The sequence below is a fragment of the Cricetulus griseus genome, chromosome 5, assembly GCF_003668045.3.
Source record: "Cricetulus griseus strain 17A/GY chromosome 5, alternate assembly CriGri-PICRH-1.0, whole genome shotgun sequence".
NCBI classification, from domain to species: domain Eukaryota; kingdom Metazoa; phylum Chordata; class Mammalia; order Rodentia; family Cricetidae; genus Cricetulus; species Cricetulus griseus.
In genome coordinates this window covers 164,577,638-164,599,006 of record NC_048598.1, presented here as the reverse complement: position 1 = coordinate 164,599,006, position 21,369 = coordinate 164,577,638, and the positions used below count along the sequence as shown (strand labels likewise).

At 36.8% G+C, this 21,369-nt stretch overlaps 1 protein-coding gene across 1 annotated transcript in view; it reads left to right on the top strand.

The window, feature by feature from the left end:
• The first annotated feature begins 1,399 nt into the window (after positions 1–1,399).
• The window catches only part of Meox2 (mesenchyme homeobox 2), a 62,124-nt gene continuing 42,154 nt past the window's right edge, over positions 1,400–21,369 (top strand). The window contains exon 1 of the mRNA XM_027419744.2: positions 1,400–1,913. Within this exon, the coding sequence (XP_027275545.1) occupies positions 1,400–1,913 (514 nt within the window). The remainder of the gene's footprint in view (positions 1,914–21,369) is intronic.

Below are 21,369 nucleotides of genomic sequence, written 5' to 3'. Positions count from 1 at the left end.
AATCCACCAGTGGCAAGTTGTGTAGTTCTTTTCCAGGAGGAGACTGTAAACTGGGGGAACTGAACAGTCCTAGCAGAGAGAACTGGAGAGTGTTCAGTGTGGTGTCTGCTTACAACAGACAAGCGGTGAGAAACAGAAAGGGTGAAAAGAGCACCTCAGACAGAAAAAGACAATGTTTGTCCGGAAGGATTAGAGGGGGCTGTCGATTGGCTCCTAAAGAGTTAAACTGGGAGCACATTTCATTTGACATTGCTTCAGATTATCACTGACCTAGGAAAACTTTCGGTGAGCTAATGGTTAGGAAATTGAGCGAGCTGGACTAGTAAAGAGAGGTGGGAGGAGGGTCTGAAAAAGGAGGAAAGAGACACAAGTTGGAGCAGCACTTGTGTGATGCCAGGGCATCAGAAATTGAGTCCATCTCTGCTTCAAGCTTTCCATCCCTCACTCAACCAGGTACCTTTCTTTTCCGCACTTAGAACAGCTTTATGCTATCATTGGGGCACAGCCCTGAAACTTCCAACCTGGCATCAGTTTTATTTTATTTTATTTTATTTTATTTTATCTTTAACAACCTATCCTCAGACAACTGAAAGGGGAAAACCATGTTGCGCTCCCGGGCGCGGGAACTGCGAGTATCGGAGTTTGAAAAGCTAGACTGCTCTAGCCTTTTCCCTTCTCTTGAATTCTCATAAGTTCTCCTGGTCCGCAAGGTCAGGGAGCAGTTCCGGAGCTCCTGCAGGTGACTCCCACCCCTACCCCCACCAAGAGCTGAAAGAGACTCGGGACGGGACACTTGGTGCTGGCTTAGCGAGACTGAGAGTGGGTGCGCGCCTGGCCATTGGGAGCCTATGGGACAGATCGAGGTGGCCCTGCTTATTAAGGCTCTGGACTCTCCACTGGCTGTCGTGGAAGCTCCCAGGGCCGGGCGGGCGTGGAGCAGCCGCTCCTGTCCTGCCAGCAGTTGGGAACTGGAAATGAGAGAGCATGGTGGCGCTGAGTGAGCGGGAGTTTTGGAGAGAGTTTGCATGTGGTCAGCTCTGGGCTCCTAAGCCAGCCCCCAGCTCACATTACACTCTATTTATAACCTCTCTGAGCCATTTCCCCCCCGTGAAAGCAGTTCTCTGGGACCACCTTCTTTTGGCTTCCACCTCTCCCACATTTGACATCTGAGCAGCTGCGAGGGAAGCTCCTCCAGGTCCCAGTGTTTATATGTGCAGGAGACTGGCCGCTAAGGCTCTGGACTGGGATTAGCCAGCTCTGCTCAAAGGCGCGACTCTTAGGGAGTGTGTGAGTGTGGGGGGAAAAAAGAGTTCTAGGATTTCCAGTGAAAAGTCACAGAGCTTGGTGGCCTTTGGGACCATCGTGAAGTCTTCTGCCTGGAAGTCCAGACTTGCATGCCATGGAACACCCCCTCTTTGGCTGCCTGCGCAGCCCGCACGCCACAGCACAAGGCTTGCACCCTTTCTCGCAGTCTTCTCTGGCCCTCCATGGAAGATCTGACCACATGTCCTACCCCGAACTCTCCACATCTTCCTCGTCTTGCATAATCGCGGGATACCCCAACGAGGAGAGCATGTTTGCCAGCCAGCATCACAGGGGGCACCACCACCACCACCATCACCACCATCACCACCACCAGCAGCAGCAGCACCAGGCTCTGCAGAGCAACTGGCACCTCCCGCAGATGTCCTCCCCGCCTAGCGCGGCTCGGCACAGCCTGTGCCTGCAGCCCGACTCGGGAGGGCCTCCGGAGCTGGGGAACAGCCCTCCGGTCCTGTGTTCCAACTCATCCAGTCTGGGTTCCAGCACCCCGACCGGGGCCGCGTGCGCACCAGGGGACTATGGCCGCCAAGCGCTGTCACCCGCGGATGTAGAAAAGAGAAGTGGCAGCAAGAGGAAAAGCGACAGCTCAGGTGAGTGCGGGCAGAGCACCTCTAAGGAGAGTGTTCCCTGGGCTGGGAAGGGGCAGGGATTTGCGAGAAGGTTCTCACAGACAAACTAAGGAATACCTAGCTCTTCCAGTCTCAGTGGCCTGGCCGAATTCGTCCTTGCAGCTTCGGCCCTGTAATTTGGGAGCACGTGTTTCGCTGAGGTTAATATATCTACGTCCAGCCCCTTCAAAGCCCTACAAGACCATAAACTAGTTTTCCAGCGGCGGTGAAAAAAGAGCGAGTGACAGTATGCGAAATCGGTTAAGGAGCATGGCGCTCCATCCACGAGTTGGGAGGGGTGTGAGCCTTGGGATGTTGCATCGGCTGGGCGTTCATGCCTGTGTGCATGCATGCGCTTCTTGGTTTTTCCCTTACAATTTCCCAATTCTGAACAGCTCGAGTTTTCCCATCCTTAACTGGATTTCTAGACTATTGCTCAATATCTTGAACTTTAACTGGGATTTGACAAAATACTCGAAAGAAAAGTTTTATTTTTTTCTTTTTTTAACGTTTCGCTTTCAGAGTTCCGTAAATAGCATTCTACTTAAAATAGTAATAATTTTAAAAAGCATTTAACTTATTTGCCGAAAAAGGCACTATCTAGAAATCTAGAAGTATTCAAGAAATACATCTAAAAATCGTGAATAAATAAATGGATGAGGATTTGAAGAAAGGTCATTCTTGATTAGACTCAGGTGAGGCTATCCTATGGGAAAAAAACAAACAAAAACAAAACAAACAAAAAAATCCCTGAACTTCGAAAGTGGAAAGTAAAAGCCTTCCTTGTTTGAGTAGAGTTTTGAGATGCTCCGGAGAGCACAAGAGCAGCTCGGACAGTGGTGGGAGAAGATGCAGCAGAGTGAACAGCGAAAGTGTGGATTACTTGAGCAGCTAAAGCAAAGGTTTCTCCCCAGTGGTTTCCAGGGCCTGAAAGTTCAGTAGCAAGTGCATTGTGGCAGTTCAGAGAAACTGAGTTTCTAGACAGCACATAACGCCCTTAGCTATAGTTCTCATTATTAAGATGTTTCTCTTTTTCTTCTCCTTCTTCATCCCCTCCTCCTCCTCCTTTTTAATTGCATCTTGCTCTGAAGGAACATGGCAACCTGGGTACATACTTTGGAAGATGTCACTTAACTAAAAAAAAAAAAAGTTTGCATCTATTTAATCTTTTGTGTTAGTCTATGGAGATTTAGGAAATGTGAATCTGGGCATTGGAAATAATGGAAAAGAATGTAGCATGTTAGGCAATTTAGTCCAGGTGTTCTGCAGTGTATGGCAGTAACTGCTGTGTATTTTAAATCATGTTGAAAAATGACAGAAACTTTTCTTGGCCTCCTTGTGGGGTGACCCTTACCAACCTGATGGTTGAACTTTTATTTTCCTAGGTCGGGGATGACTTTTTAATGCTCCACAATGATTAGCTGTGTCTAAGCAATTTACCAGCACTGTCATTGATTTGCAGTGGTTATCTTTAACTACATAGGAAATTCTAAGCTATTGAAAAGATACCAGTGAAAACGTTAGAATGCACTGGGGTTCCCCAGGCTGGGCATTTATGAACTGGAGTGCTTGGATGGCCTCAGCAGGTTGGTAGCTACCACAGCAAGAGCCAGAAGCACTTTTTCTTTCTGCAAGGGGAAACCATGGCCAGCTTCTTAGCTGAATCAATGCCCTAAAGATTATTTATGCACTCGAAGGAGTTTTTGTTGGGCCACAGTTATTTTTAGTTGCAGAAATGGAGAGTAGGACTAAAAAATTTACATCCTTAAGTTATTTTCATAAAAACCGACTTAAAATTGACTAACAGTCGTTTCCATCACATTTACCGATGGAAAATAACCACACAGCAAAGGGAAGCTTGTTTTCATGTTGTGAATCTCATTTTAGAACATAGAAACAAGCAAACAGAATAGAAATTTGTGTCAACCGGGGGTGTAGTAACGCTTGACAAGAACGGGAAGTATGATCATTAGCAAGGATACTATCATGGGGACCAACGTAGAAAGAATGTTTCCATTGATAGGCCATCACAGGCAAGCATCAGTTGTCTTGGTACACTTTGAAAATAAAATCTATATGTTCAATCTCTGAGTTAACATCGATTAGATCATAGGTAAGTTTAACTCCAAGCCATCTATCGCCTTTTTCAGTGAACATTCAACTGAAGATCAAGTCATCTGATACTCTTGTGTAAACATTTTGACTTACTAGAGGATAAAGTAACATAGAAAATAGTTATAATACTGTTCTTTTATCAACGCATAAGCCTCATTAGGCCCAGCTCGATTATTTCAACATAATTAACAAATGTCTGGTAAATTATATTGTACACTCTGAGATTTAGGACTATATTAGGTAAATATTACACCAATCAGAGTAGCAACAACATATATTTAGGCATTACAATCACTGTGTATTTACAGTTGAGAGTATTTACACTGCTTCACATTATGGCAATATTGATATCAAGTCTGCATATACCTGTTGCTAATAGGAGTGCAGTTGCTAATAACTAAGTTCATTTCTAATGGAAATTTAAACACTAGGAAATAGTGCTAAACAACCAAATTGTGTATAAACCTTACATTTTTATCCATTGTAAATAATGCAACAACTTCAATATATAACACTGTCCAGTTTTTCTGTTTGGAAAACAAGTATGAAAGCACACTAATATAAACCCCATACGCTTACCAATATAAAATAAAATACTTATAGACTTTAGCCTTCCTTTATAGTTAATTAACAATTAACTGTACAATTCAATTTTAATAGAAAATTATGACATTGTCATTGCATGCGCTAAACATTTTTGGACCATTGCACCAGTTAGCCTTTCCAGTAATGTTAGTAAAGCCAACATCTGCCATACCTTCAAAGGGACTCTTAAAGTTCAAAACTTTACAGCTGTGCTTAAAACAATCAGGACAAACCAGGTGATTCAGAAAAAATATATATACTGTGAATTCCTTGGCTTTAATTATACCAAGCAATATAGTACTAGGCATAAATTGCTCAATTTTGTTAAACTAGCCATGTTCACTTAACCTAACCAGCTTTTATGCAGTTAATATACACCATTAATGTGTACATATTCTCTATTCAGTGCAATTTAATTTAAAAATCTTACCCTTTTTATTTTAAGGAATAATTTTATACCCATACTCCTGTAAAAAAGGTAGTGAATAACTTGGGTATGTAGATTTTACTAGGTTTTGAATCATATTAGATTTTTTAAAAATTTACAAATTTCTATTATAATACAAAATAGAATGCGAGTCCTTGTGTGTGACTATATAGAATAAAATTGCTGCATCTAATACATACTACAAGCTAACCTCAGAATAATGCTACTTCTGCCTAACTCTGCCATTACAGTGTGATATTTCCTGGATATTCCAATAATCATGATTTCTGAAGACAAACAACTCTGTTATTCATTTCTGTGTTGCTGGATTATAACTTTTCATATTTTCTTTAGAATAAAATACAATCTTTAGGATCTCAGATGTCTAGGGGAATTCAGAGCAGTTTAAATATATCTAAACTATAGTATATAAAATGACATCGTGGAACTTTCTACAGTGTTAATTTTAGATGAGACCATTCTTTAATGGTGACCTGACTTTAAAAAAACAAATGTAGTTATCATTGACCTACATGAGTCGCCTTAGTTAATAACTCTCAATGTCAGATCAGAAGTTCCTTCTAAGTCCAGTGTTTAAAGCTTGCAAGTGAGCAGAGAAGTGGAAGTTTCAAGTAAAAATTGGAATTGATTTCAGTTCCCTGCACATCCGTTTATTTATTTTTTTTGTTCATTTTAAAAGAGAGCAGTCAATGAGAGAAATGGTGGCATATTTCACCTACATTAAATCCTGACATTATGTATGTGAACATTCGTATTTATTTTATAGTAATCATCAGTAAAAACCATTATGTTGATAACCCCATAAGCAAATTTCAAGCAGTAAAAGAAAAAAAGTATCATCCTACACATTTTCCTTCAGTATTTGGAAAAACTTCATCTTGGTGCTAGAGAGTATAACTTATATTTCTGATAAGGCTTAATCATTCTGATAAATTAATTTTGAGTGAAAATTAAATAGAAAATGAGCCATTTTTGTCATACCTGGAGAAATTTGGAAGAAAATTCTATACAAAATGGAAACTAACTTTGTTCACTTGAAAGATGTCAGTCTATGAATGAATAACTGAATGGGCATACTTTTAGCTTTTTAATTTCAGATAGAAGTAATTTTATTTACTAGAATCTAAATATAGTTATATTTAGACTGTATTCCCTCTCTTAATTTAAATATCTAATTTGAGAAAGTATAATTTTGAGCATTGCGGTACAAGTTCCAAATATCTGTCTGCTTAATGAAAGGGTGGAAACATTGATTTATTAGAAAATAAGTTATGTGTAAGAATGTACTGACATTTTCTGGGGTAATATTTGTAATTGATGTCTCTCTCATTCATATTGTTTATAGTTCAAATAATTGTCAACTTCCTTCACATTCCCCAATTTGTCATGGTACTTTCTATAATAATCAAATATGTTTTTAGCAAATTTATCACGGAAAACAAAATTATCAGCACTAACCACATTCCTCGTTGATTATAATCATAGCACCAAAAGCGTCAATTTTTAGCTAGCCAGTTAAATTTCATTTCCTTGGGCACGTGGTATTATGGATTTTTTCCAGTGATTATAACTATTTTTAAGAAAAGAGAAAAAAATACAAACCATAATGTTAGTCCTCAAGTTTGAAACCCAAATAAATAAGAGCTATTTTTATGTAACTTATTTATGCCATGTCACATACTGTTTGTATATTTCAGTCACTGTCATAGTTTTGAGTTACTGAAACTCATGTTTAAAGTACATAAAGATGACTAAGCTCTGAGTTTTTTTTTTCATTATTGTCATGCGATTCTCATGGATGTTGCTTTGAGTAAGTGTATTGAATTAAAGCCCTCAAGTGAGGGCATTGCAGCACAGAGTTGTAAGCAAACCCATCATTACTAAAACCAGTGATTAGTGAGGCTCAGAGGACATAATTGTGGAACATTTCCCTCTGTGTGTATAGCCCCGAAGGTTCCGGGCTTTAGTGTGCATCCCTGCCATTACCTGATCGTAGACAGAATAACTCTTATTCCTCCTGTTTTACTTTTATTCTAAAAACATAAAAAATTTGTTTGCTGTTAAAAAAAAATGTACTGCTTAGTATGTAAGTCTTTAAGAAACACTTCCTGCTTCATTATTGCTGTGCTGTATATAACATGATGTATAGAGGGAGCCCATGTCACAATGGGAAAGTAGGGATCAGAGGACAACTTTGTCCTCTATTCTCTCCTGAATTTATGTGAGATTAAACACAGGTCACTAGGCTTGCACTACAAGCGTCCTTACTCACTGAATGATTGTGGCGACTGAAGTATGTAAGTCTTAAGAATCAATCCATAATGTATCTACTGATCCATATATTCAAAACTCAGACACTGTTTTTATACTTAAAATATTGTAATGTAAAACCTTTACGTATTATTAAACTAATAAAAAACTATGTGGTAAGCATATACATTTGGGGTTGATCAAATAGATTATTAATTTTCTTCTACATTCAACAATTTAAATCCATAATTAAGAATATTTTTATGAATTATGTATAATTATCTCATTATTTATGAATTCCCATGTATTATAATTTTCATTTTAATACATTTATAAATTTGTACGTCACTTGTATAAATTGTACACTTTACCTTGTTTCTTTTGCAGGGTTACTAAAAATGTTTTACATGTGTTTTGTTTTCTTATGCCTGCATGTGAACAAGAATGACCAGGCAAAATTCTTGGTGATGCTATACATTTTAACAACAGATTAGTGTGAAGGAAAGAGCTCTAAAAATCATTCCTTTGATTTCTCTACTCTAAACATGCTACAAGATTAATAAATTATTTTTGACAAATATTGTTAGATCACTTTTAAAATTTATCATTTACTTAATAAGTTAATTATTCCAAGATATTTATAAATGGTGGTGGCTTAATATTTAAATCTTTGGAATTTTAACTTCAGTTGAAAAATATAACAGGTTTACTAGACTCATATTCTAAAACGCCATTTATAAAAGCTTTAAATGAAAAAGTTGTTGCTGTCACAGTTTTGTTTTTAATAAATTTTTAAGATGCTATAAATTTGCTAATTAAAGCTTGTGTAGGTTGAGTAATTATAATTATGAATATGAGATGTTTAATTTTTGTGTGGTATTTAGATTTATAGTGTTCAATTATCATAGATTTTATTTTAGTAGAAAATTTTAATAGAAAGCTCAGTTGTTAAAAGGAGGGTCTTGACTTAGGTAAGATCTTGCAGCCCCATTTAAAGCAATATTAGAGTTTATACTCAATATTTTAGATAAGCATGTATAGTAATAGCAAGACAAAATTCAAAATGAAGTTTCTTGATAATAGTAAATCTGGATTAAAGTTTTTGCTTTAAAGGCTGTAGATGTTAAATGTTTCCACTATGCAGTAAAACATTAAGCTTGCTGCATGCACCGCTGTGTGGAGACCCTAGCAGTCTGTAGCTGGTAATCAATGATAGTCACTGAAGTTGGACCTGCCAAATGCCCTGCAGTGTATGTTGTCTTTTGTTTTTCTCTTTATCTAGCTCATTATTCTCTACACACTTCAATAGCTTCCCATAGTACTACAAGAAGGAGGAAATCAGAGCTATCTTACATGACTGAGGGCTGGAAAATAATTAAGATGAAGTCATCTCACTGGTTTGGAGGAGACAGGCAAACAGGACTGTCCAACTCAAGTTGGCAGGTGCCAGTTGAGTTTTACAAGCCTAGATTTTACCCTTTGAAAACATAGCCTTAAAGGTCTGCCAGAAATGACACCCAAATGTACTTACTGCTGCAATGTTGTTGTCACTTGTAAATGCAGGAGGAAAATGTACGCAGTGACTGTAGAACGGCTTCTTGAACGGTCTGGACTGCACAGGAAACTTTGTGTGATAATTAGCTGCCTATAGAGCAGCAAACTACACAGAGGTGTATTCTTAATGAATGGAAACTTATACAATGGGTGGGGTCATTTATCAAATGAATACAAAGAATATTTCACAAAACATTCATTTTAGTAGCTAAGAAATAAACCTCAAGAAAATTGATTTGTTCCACCCAAAACTCTAGGCATCAAATGAATAAACTTTGCTATGATTTTTGTAAAACATCAGTAAGTTGGCAAATGACCCTCATATTGCAAGAACTCTTAGAAACTGTTTTGTGACAGAGTATATTAAAATCAAGTGGTATCTTTCCCTATTTAATATTTTTCAAAACTAAAACAAGCTCTCAGTCTGTTTACCGCCTTCAACAATTAAAATCTCCCAAACCATAAGCTGTGTTTACATGAGAGGTTTTTTTCTCATTGAAAATGTAAACAGGTCTGGATGTATTAAACGTGACAGAACGTAGATGTAAACTATTGAGACAGACTGAAATGCCAGCAAAGCCAGAGTTCAGGGTCCAAGCCTGCAGCCTGCTGCTGCCCACATTTCAAGAGTTACCACTTTGTGAACATCCACATGCAAAGTTTAGAAAATTATGATACTTTTTCTTCTAGGACAGCTAGGTTTTAGGAAGTGGAGCTTTATCAAACTTGTTTTTGGAGGCATACATGTTTGGGGAAATATAAAGAAGTGATAATGCTGCTTCCTGTGTTTGCAAACTTAGCCAGCAGTTAATAAATCATAAGTGACTTGTCTTAGTCCTTACTCAGCATAGCATACAAGAAAAGATGGCACTGGCACACTCCAATGAGAAAGCTGTTGATAATTTGGTGATAAGTGGTATGTAATAGGAAAGCAACAGGAAACAAAGAATCACCAGAGGATGCCCATGATCAGGACCCAACAGCCTGCTCTAACCTCAGTTGACAAGCCAGGATCCTTTCACAGTAGGGCTCAGGGTTGGGCTTCCTCTAAAGGCTGGGATCTCATGTGGGTGGTCAGGTAACAACCCATCACCAATTTTCACAGCCTCTGTTCTCTTAGTCTTTCTGCCTCAGTTCCACCCTAAAGGCATTCAGGTTACAAAAAAGTGAGGAGAGAAGACTCAAGGAGCTAAAGCAGACTCCTGTCTTACTCGATGTCACCTAGCCTTGGCAGAAATGTAAATCCACTGTGCCCTGGTTCCTTGGAAATGAGCTGAGGGAGCATGTAAATTCAGCAATGTCCAGCTCTGTAAATAGTACTTGCTATGTTATCATCTAGGAAAAGGCCAGTTTTATTGTGGGTCTTTATCCTGTGAAAATAACCTGTTATGGCATCTATTTTCATTTACTATTGACATCAAAATAAGAAACAATGCCAATTAAGGTGATTGCTACTGATTAAAAAAATCTGCATTGTCTCTAGAATAACTTTAATGGAATCTTCCTGAAATACAAGGCCGATTTAACCAGGCTTCATAAGAAATTTTCATTCTGCAGTCTCAACTGCTTACCTCCTATTCTTGGATATCTCTTGCTACTTCTCCATCATAGAACTTTTTCCATAAACAATATAATACTGTACAAAACAAAGAATAAAGTTTTAACCCCGATGCATACACAGACTCTCTCTCTCTCTCTCTCTCTCTCTTTGTCTCTCTGTTTCTGTCTCTGTCTCTCTCTGTCTCTGTCTCTCTGTCTCTCTGTCTCTGTCTCTCTGTCTCTCTGTCTCTGTCTCTGTCTCTGTCTCTGTCTCTGTCTCTGTCTCTGTCTCTCTCTCTCTCTCTCTCTCTCACATACATACACACACACACACACACACACACACACACACACACACACACACACTCATTACAGAGCAATGAAATTTCCACTTTCTATTGGTCGGGAGGATAGATAGTGCATTTTTATGCTGTCTTATGTGTTTTATTGCAGGTTTGTAGCTCTGTGTTTTTAGCTACTCCATTTAAATGCTAATGAATGGCAAACAGGAGAAAAAGCAAGCCCATCTCACACCAAATTCCCACAAGTTTTATTTGGGGATAGTTTCTTTGTATTAAGAAAATGGATCATCTGTCTCCTTGTAGTTATATTTCTGAGAAATGCTGTTCAGGTGAAGACCACGCAGGACAGCAAACTTGAAATTTTAAGTTATGAACATGAGGTACATTTACTTTATTTAGTTTATTTTCATCTCTGAAATCCACCTTTCAATGTGGAATATTCAAAAATACTTTATAGGATTTTTATATTCATATAGTTGATGGTCTTCAGCACTAAGTTTTGAATAAATAATAGCAGAAAATCTGCATATCTTAAAATATATGATTAAAATCTCAACAAATAATTAATTTCTTTCAAATCTTTCAAATTCTCAACTGTGTGATTCCTGTAGAGTGACATTCTGAAATGCTTACTGAAGAATGTGTAAAGAGAAAGAAAATTGCTAAATGCTGCATGACTTAGTAATCACAAGGAAGACCTAATTGCATCAACCATTTCATCAACCTTGATTCTAGAGATGGGTTGAATCCTCAGTTTCCGTGGTGCCTTACAAACTGCTAATAGATCACTGAACTCTGGATTGTGACAGAGCGACTGGAGTCATGGCACAGCTCTGCAAGAGTTTCTTTAGGTAATTGAATGTACCCAGGAACTTAAGTAGTAATTGCTCTTAGGCCTAGTAATGAGTAGGTAATTTCCAGAATCCAAATTCAGCCTGGAGCCCTTACAAGGAAAATCTCAAACTCAAACCTTAAGATCTTAGTCTCCCAGTAAAAACACTTTTCACCGTCAGGTTAACAGAATGTAATTTGGTGACACACTCTCCTTAAGTGAAAATAGATTTGCTCTGAATTTTACAAATATCTTACCTTCTTTTTATCCTCCATTTTTATTAATATAGACACCTGTGAACTGTCTTTGCTTGATTTTATAGTTATGTATTTCCTTATAGTAAGTACAGAATTGTATGGGATTTTGACACCTCACACCATATACCTCAGTATGCTCTATTTCATCTCATATAGTGTACAGGTGGGCCATTGCAAATAATAGACACTTACACAAACAAAATCACAACCGTGTGATCCTTATACACATATTTTGTGTAACCATTTCGGATTTGAAAACATATTTCATGTTTTGAAATTTTAAGTAAATTTTTAAAACTGTGTTTTACTATACTGTGAATGTCTTTTTGTGTACCCTCTCAAGTCTTTTGCTCTTTTATCTTTCTACAGCTATTGATTTGAGAATAAACCACACTCTCCAAAAGCACTACTTACCATTTTATTTATTCTAACTGGAAAAGTTTTCCTTGATCCCCTCCTGTCTTGTTCACACCCATTTCCCAGACATACTGCAATATAGAGTTCATCTATTCTTTTCATTAGTTAACCTTACAGCCTCTGTGCTAAATCAACACTGACCTCTTTCACTTACTTTACTCTTTAATTCTCACTATTCTCTTAAAACACAGATTTAATATAAAAATGGGAGTAGTTTTCCCATGGATGTTCTTTTAATTTCTTGTCTAAATACAGCTTGATTTCAAAAAACACAAAATGTTCACTTTTATTTGCACACGTGTGTGTGTGTGTGTGTGTGTGTGTGTGTGTGTGTGTGTGTGTATGCGTATGTGTGTTGCTAGTAATCAAAAGCAAGCCTCTCACATGTAATCAAGTGTTCTGCTATCTAGCTACACCTCTAAAACTTAAGCCTTATTTATTAAAAGTGACTTCTGAGTGATGATCTCAGCTAATGCCTTCATCTTTCACACCAGCTGTGTGATTAGTGCTCGATCTGTGTTTCAAAACACACAAATTGACCAAATGCACCACGTCTTTATATCTGTTCCCTTCCTTCTTTTATTATTTCTGGGTTTAATTTAGGTATTTACTAGAGATTTCTTGGAGTAAATATCCTATGAAAATCTAGTAAACATCTATAGCATATGTCATATTTTAACTCTATTATTCTTCCTCTGCTTGAAACTCTGTATTAGCCTGTAATTATTCTATAATTACAATATAGGTATTCAATTATAAGCCTGGACACAAAGAAATGGATAATGCCTTTCAACGATATATAATTGGGCTTTGTATCTACTAAATTTTGTGTGCAATCAAATTTTATTTAAAATCTATTGCACACATTTGCATAGGAGAGGATTTTTACATAAAATACATTTATATGAAATATATAATCAGTCTTTGGAACATAATTCTAAATACTTGTGTTTATATTATTGGTTATATTTTAAATATGCAGCAATAATAGTTAATGAGGTCACAGATTTGAGAGGTAGTGGCAAGGCAAGGAGAAGTTCCATAGGGAGAGATGGAGGAAGAAATAATTCATTTAAATACAGTACTTATGTGTCAAAGAAAATAACTGATATGTCACCTCAAACATGGTTCTCGGCTGAGTCACAATTTAGTGAAGAGAAAATAAACAATAAGCCTATTTGTGTCATGCAAATCAGATTTTTTTCCCTAGAAAAGTAAAACTCAGTGCATAATACAATACTTTCCTGACTAGTTTTTCTGTAAATTCTGTTATCCATGATACCAATACTAATGTTATTTTATTATTTCCTTTAATTAATAAAGAAAGGTGACAATCAGATATTCACACTTCCTTTTTATTAGTATGACATGAATCTTTTAAAATTACATTTATTTATTTTACTTGTTTAATGTATGTGGATGGACACATGCATCATGACTGGACATCAGAGAACAACTTGTAGAAATCAGCTCCTTCCTTCTACTGTGCATATCTCAGGGATCAAACTCAGGATGTCAAGGAGGGCAGCATTTGACATTGCCTTCTGAGCCACCTCTTTGGTCCTGTAACACTATGTTAGCCACACCAATAGTTGTCAGTACTGTTGTTAGTGTGCAGTGATAAGAGACTTTATGTAAGTATCGATTTCCTCCTAGCACGTTCAAGATAAAGTAGAGGTGTCATTTGTTACATTGATTATTAGAATTCACAGCAGTAAAAGAACAGGGAATGGAATAATGAACTTTCATAATCCTTATTTTTGAATGTTTATCAGCACAAGACATATGGAATTTCATTTACACCATCTTCTCTTGCATCACATTGTTCGATTGTTTTCAGACAAATCTCAGCTTGTTGTTTCATCAGGACACTGGAATTTTAAAAAATGCTCTCATGTGATCAGTAACAAGCTGCTGTCAGATTGTGTTTTAGGTCTGCTCATTAGGAAGGAGTTTATGTTTGTGCCGTTAACATAGACAATACCATATGAAACTCAAAGGAGAGAGTAGCCAGTTTCCTAAGCCAATAGAGTCTCTAATTGCACTCTCAATGTAAAACTTATAAAGTGAGGGAGTGCTGCTCTTCTTCTTTATGGGGATAAAGAAGCTTCTTTTCTTAAGAGACTGAGATCAGTATCCAAAGCCGTGCCTCATCAAAATGCAGAGTATAACTAATAGGCTTGCCTGTCTACACAATACAATTACAAAAAACCCCTACATTTGAGGCAGAGAGAAATCATGGAAGAAGGAACAGAAAGACCAGGACATTTGCTGCAAGATGCCTCCTCTAAAAGAAGGGTGGGGGAAAGCAAAACAGACAGGATAGGGAGGAGACACTGGATCTTGGAAAACTTAGGGGCAGGGGTGGATTTGAATATGATCAAAATACATTGTATAAAATAATAATCAAAGAAATAATAGCAGTGTGTGTGTGTGTGTGTGTGTGTGTGTGTGTGTGTGTGTGTGTGTGTGTATGTTCCCAGGTGGTTGTAATGTTTGGCCAGTATTGAGAAGCACCTATCCCAAGAGTCTTGTCTGCAAAATGAAAAGTTGTGCACACTTTCCTTTCAGCACATGGAAGGCTGTATGGTTTTCCATATAATATAACAGATTTTCAAGAAATAATTCTGTATGCATATAATTATCCCTAACAACATGTTATGTAGTAGAGTAGCTACTGGCTACCTGTGGCTACTTAAATTTAATTTAAGTAAAGCAACAACAACAACAACAAAACTCAAACGATAGATTCAGACTCAAGTACTCAGTTGCCACCTGTGGTTGCTTTTACTAATGAACTGGACAGTGCAGGGGCAGGATTCCATCAGTCACAAAGCTAAAGTCTAACAACATTTACCTAGTGAAGAGGCTTTGAAATGTGAGCCTCTACACAATGAAGGAAATTATGAGAATTCAAATACTACAAAAAGATAAAAAACATATGACAGTAATGTATATAACAAAATACCCACTACTTTCCCAAAGGCCTTTTGTAGAAATGTTTATTTTGTCAATCAAATATTGATTTAAATAAAACATATTTTGGCATACTTATTAAAACTTTTATTAGTTGAAAGATATATATTTTTGTATATATACATACATACATATATGTATATAGAAAAATAAAATGGGCAGTTATCAGTATAAACACATAGTGGGAGATATTAAATCTTTAAATTATAAATATACTATCAAAATGAAAAAAACACATTACAGCAATGGGTATAACTATAAAATCAAAATTTTGGAAGTGGAGAATGAAATAATAAAATCATATTAAAAATGTAAGGTCAGCTAGGGAGATTTTTTAAGCCTCTAGAGGGATGGGGAGGAGAACATTTTTCTGGGAAAGGGTGGGGAGCATGCCAGGAACTAAGCTAGATTTTCCAGGGAGAAAGTATGAAAACTTAATAAAATCAGACAGTGGCAATTAATGACATAGCATTATTAACTTATAAAGGCTCCCAAAAGATTCCATCTTTTATAAACATTGGTCTGAATTCCAAAATTGCAAGTCAGGTAGCTAAAGAAAAGCAGAAGTAATGAAGAGAGAGTTTTCATTTTTTTTCTTTAAAGACAGACATTAACTTGTTCATCTTGGCATGAGGAAGCAGGGAATGCAGGGAAGAATGAAGTGTGGGAATTCCACAGCTATACTGTGAGGCATCTGGGCTGTGGCCGCACATTACTCAATGAACTGCATCAGCCATAGAGCTCTGTGCCAGTGGGAAGCAGGCTGCTCATCTGTGAATGCATTTATTAATAGGGAATAATTGAGAATTAACTGAGGATTGAACTGCTAGCAATTTGTGGTATAAGGTGTTGTTAATGTTAGACATTTGAAAGATAACCCTGGGCACATTCATGTTAGGCACATTTATGACTTAAAAGTAGTCATCATAGTACAAAAAGTAGAAAATGTTGTTGACTAAAGTCAGCCAGGATATTCTAAGGAACACAGAAAGCAAGATACACATGTAAACATACACACACACACACACACACACACACACACACACACACACACACACACACAAACAAACACACACACGGGAGAGAGGGAAGGAGGGAGGAAGAAAGAGATAGAAAAACAGACTGATAGGCAGAGAGAGAAGAAAGAGGAAAAGAGGGCCAGACAGACATAGTCTCAAGGCAGATAATCATCTTTATAAAGGTTCTTTTGGAAGAGAGTAAGTCCAGACCAAATATAATTTGTAATAAAGTTTTATTGGCAGTGAAGAAGGATAGGGGAAACATTTTTACTGGTTTACAGTGATTGAAATTTATGAGTTCATTTTTTTGTTGAGATTTTACTCATGTTACTAGTAGCTTTCAGCAAGTAAATGTGTGGATGTGATAATTTATTTTACATTAATACATTGAATTTATTCCCAATTTTAAATGTCTTATTGCTTTCTTCATAGACACAATTAAGTAGAGGTAAGATACTATAATTTAGAAAAGATATACCTTTAGAAGCACAGTCTTGAAACATCTCTATCAATTACAGGAAAGTGCAGTATTGAATGAAGTAACTTAAGTGCCTGCCTGCATCAAACATAAATGGATAATTTCCACATTGAATTACTTGCATTGAAAATTCTGGACATGAAACAGTCAAACCAAACCAATAGGAGATATAAATATGCGATCCAACGAGGCTGGGATGAAGTAGATGCATAATTTAACTATATCCCAAAGATGTGCTACAGAGGGTTGACTCAACACAGCAGCCACAAGTAGAATGTTACTAAGGGATTTCCTCATAAAGTAGTTGTGTTATTCAATGGACAGACATAAACATTTCCTCACATTTTTCTCTATTTCTCCAGATACTTTGAACTTTATTATTTTATATTTTATAATCTATTTACTTTATTTTGCATCACCTTTTAACTTTAGGAAGTGCAGTGGTACTGTTGAGCAAAGTTGGAATACTTTTCGATTCAGTTGTCTAGGTTATTTTAAGGGATGCTCATTAGGATCATAATACAGCCTGCCTCAGCCCAGCCACCCAGGCAGGAATTATGCAATAGCTGCTACCATGGGCTTGTCATTCCTTAAGGGCACTGATTCCAGTATGAATATCTCCTGTGTCACAATGCTGAGGGTACACTGAGGTGTATAAACAAATTCACACTCCTGGAGACTGAGACAGAAACAAGAACTGCACTGATGTGACAAACAACCCATTAAAGGCTTTAAAATCTCCAGAGAATCTGAGGAGGCTTCACAAAAACAGATTATGCCTATGTCAATTGCTCTCACCCTTTCTTGAATTTTAGTAATATATATTCATATGTATGAAAATTCACAAGCCTTGGCCTATGGAGAAAAGTATAAGGGGTCCTGTTAAGATCAAATGTAAGTATTATTTAAGATCCTGGAAATGTGCACAAAATGTTTCTAGGGTATACTTGTTAATGTTCTTAATTCTTCCTTTGCATATTGCACCAAGGCTTTTCCGGGAATCATTGAGAAAAACAAAATACATTTTAATTCAAAGTTATCCTAGGAAAGGGCTAGTGCTCAGTGGTAGTCAGCTTTCCTTCTATGTATAAAGTCTGTGGGTTTTCTTCAGCATATTAAAATAAAGGAATTGGAAGGGACTTTGAAACCTATCAATGCTATTTATGTTGCCTTAAGGATGAGAGAGTTGAGGATCAGACTGCGGGCCTTAAGAACAATGTATACAGGTGTCCTTCTTCTTAGGGACCATTCCATGACTGTCTCTTGTATAATTCAGTCTCTGAAGTCATATTCTTTTCTTTAAGAAGACAGCAAACAGCTAAACCTTTACTTTTAGTAATGATTAGCCTGACTCCTTTCAAAAGTAAGGGTTGTCCTAGACACTTACTGCTAGGATTCAGTTGCTAGTCTACTGATGTGAAGACACACATGAACATCAGTTTGACAGTGCTTCTTTTATTTTAAATTAATTCTGGAACAGATGAGTTTCACTGATGAGATCTTCATGTCCTTCATGTGTGAAATTGTGTTCTTAGTTAAATGTGTTCAGATATTCAGGAATTTGCACTTAGTCTTTAAAGAAAAGTGTTACAAATGTACCATCAAAGACAAGTGAGCAATATATAATACTTATGTTTGTGAAAACACTTCATAACTTAGAATATAAAGGGGTGTTTCCACTGGGCTGTTAGTAATATCAGATAGTCTACATTAATCCTTATGATTCATCATGTTTTGTTTCTGGTGCCTTTATATTATATCCAAAATATATTTGTCATTCACAGTTCATCCAGGTTTTATGTTGTTTTGTTTTTTTTGCATTATTTATTTATTTATTTTTGGTCATAATTCAGGGTAACCTGTTTTCTTTTCTCCAGGTATATGGAAACAAAGTGTGCACATTCAGAAAAGTGACTGCATTGAATTGAATGGGTTTTATTTGCCAAAGCACACATTATCTTGAACATTTAGAGTGCGGTTAGATGGAAGCTTGAGCTGTAAGGAGAGCCCTTTTGTATGATGTCTACTTACCCAATAAATCTGTCATCACCAAATGGTCTCCGTTTCCTCTGAAATAAACAAATCACTTTTGAGCCCTTTGAAACAGGAGACTTCCAGGAAAACAAAAGTCACTTTTGCTTCAACCTTGAAAATAAAATTTTTTATAAGTGGATATGAGATGTAAGAGGAGGCATAGTTGGATCTCCACACCTGATGCATAGTGGAGCAGACAGCATAAGGTCATATATTCAAGCAAACCTCAAACCCTGATTCACCAAAAGTGTATGAGCAAGCCAAGATGGATGCTCAGGGGGAAAGCTCTAAGAAGAAAGCTTGATTTTTGGGAAATGGGGACTCAGAAAAGTACAGGATAGGGTTTACAGCCCATAATTGAATGGGCCACGGGATAATTTCAGCTTTAAATTACTTTATATTTTCATTTTATTGTTTTTTTGAGGTGGGGCTTAGAGCTCAAGGTGGTTTGGGACTATTTCTGTAGCCCAGGCTGGCCTCATTGTTTACATTTTTCTTTAATCCAAATGCTAATTGATCTTCATATGAGAACTTGAATGAGAACCCCTCATTACTGAGTAGTCAGGGGCAAGCACTGATTAAGGAGGTCTTCCTGTTCTTTGCTTGTATTTTTTGTTCTCAGGATATTCCAGATTTATGTTTTATCTTAATAAAAAAATAATCCTTTTAAATAAAATGTCTGTGGATTCTATCCAGTAATTCACCAGGTTAGATGTACATCAAGACAAAATGAGTCTCATGTCTTCTCAGGAAGGAAGACGGAAAAGTGGCATCCATACCACAGCACATGTGTGAAGGGCGGGTGATGATTTTCAGGAATAGATTCCTCTCTTTGCCCTCCTTGTGGGTGTCAGTGAGTGACTTCAGTCTCTTGACTTTTTTGTGTGTGTGTGCCCAGTGTCTTTGTTGAATGAACCATCTCGCCAGCTCTTCCAATTAAATTTGAAAGTTTTACCTTCTAGTATAGGGCTTCTGAGAGGCAACCCATGTTTCAATCGATGCCTCTACACCCATATGCATACTGGAAACAATAGGTGGGATCAGGAATTTAAACACTAAGTGGAAACAAATTCTTAAAATTTGTGACATTGGGAAGGAATGGTGTTATTCATGATAGTGAGGAGATTGAGAGGAGGGAATGGAGGGTGGATATACTATATGCATGCATGAAACTCTCAAACAGAAAATAAAAGGAACATACTTTTGTCAATAACAGAGCAAAACTCTTATACTCTGTCTTTCATAATAATTTCCTCTTTGAACTCAATCAACTGTGGGTTATATTTGTTCTGTCACAATAGCAAAAATCAAAATATGAATGTGCTTGATAAATAAAATTTTTATTTGAACAAAAATGTTTTTCATCTTAATAGTTGATATGCTTTTCAAAGTGGATGTATTGAAAGAATGAAGGAAGTAACCATTTTCTCTCAGCAGCTTAGGCGCTGACACTCAGCTTGTTCCTAATCCTCACATTTCTTTGATGCTCTCCTTCCACATAATGCTAGTCCTTCTATTTCAATGGCTAATGCTATGCAATTGTTTCAGACTTCAAATAATTTGCATACTAACTGTTTCTTTTCAAAGACTTAGACTGGAAAGTAACTTGTTTAATAAGGTGATTGCCATGAGGACGTGAGCTTTGTTCTCTAAACACACATTAAAAAAAATAAATCTGACCATTTTGGTCTGGGTTTGTAATCCCAGAACTGCAGTCAGAAACAGGCAAATTTTAGGGCACATTGTCAATCCATCCTAGCCTTCTTGGCTAATTTTAGACCATTGGGAGAACTTGTCTCAAACAAACAAACAAACAAATGGATAACACTTGAGGAATGATACCTGAGATTGTTAGTTTATACACATGTACACACACACACACACACACACACACACACACACACACACACACACTATACAGATGATAGAGCTGAATGGATGGACAAATGGATGGACAGACAGACAGATAGATAGGTATTAGAACACTTTCTTAGCGTGAAAAAGACCCTTAGTTTTATCATCAGTAACATGAAAATAAAGTAAATAAATAAATTTATTTTATTTACGATTTCTAGTATTAACTAACATGAGAGATTTGGTTATGAGATGAGTGTGTACTTTTAAGTATTGAATCTTCTTATGCTTATATTGGTTTTCAGAGTTTGTGAGTGTTTCGACATTTATTCTAGGAAGGTTAACATTCTACCTATCCACTTGGTTAGTAGATGCAATACACGTGTGAAAATAAACACAACATGAGTATACATGAAAATTGAATTGTGTATATTCCTCAGTTTTCTGGTAAGGCAGTCCAGAGCCTTTGAACTCTGGGACTTCTGCTATTTGGATATTGATAATGTCATACAGTTAGCAGCCAGAACATGGAATATGCATTATTTGTTGAGTTATTTCTTTCTATTACAGAAGTCTTCACTGGTTTAAAGGATTTCAACTTTTAAATTTTTACGTGCAAAGCATTTGGTTGTAAATCTTTTGTGGTGATTTCATTCTATATAAATCTCTGGAAGAAATACAAATAAATCACCCAGAGTGCTCTCAGTCAGTGCACAGTGTGGGTATTAAAGTGGAAAAACTTTGAAGGAATGAAGGTCTGCTCCATTGTTCTAAGCCA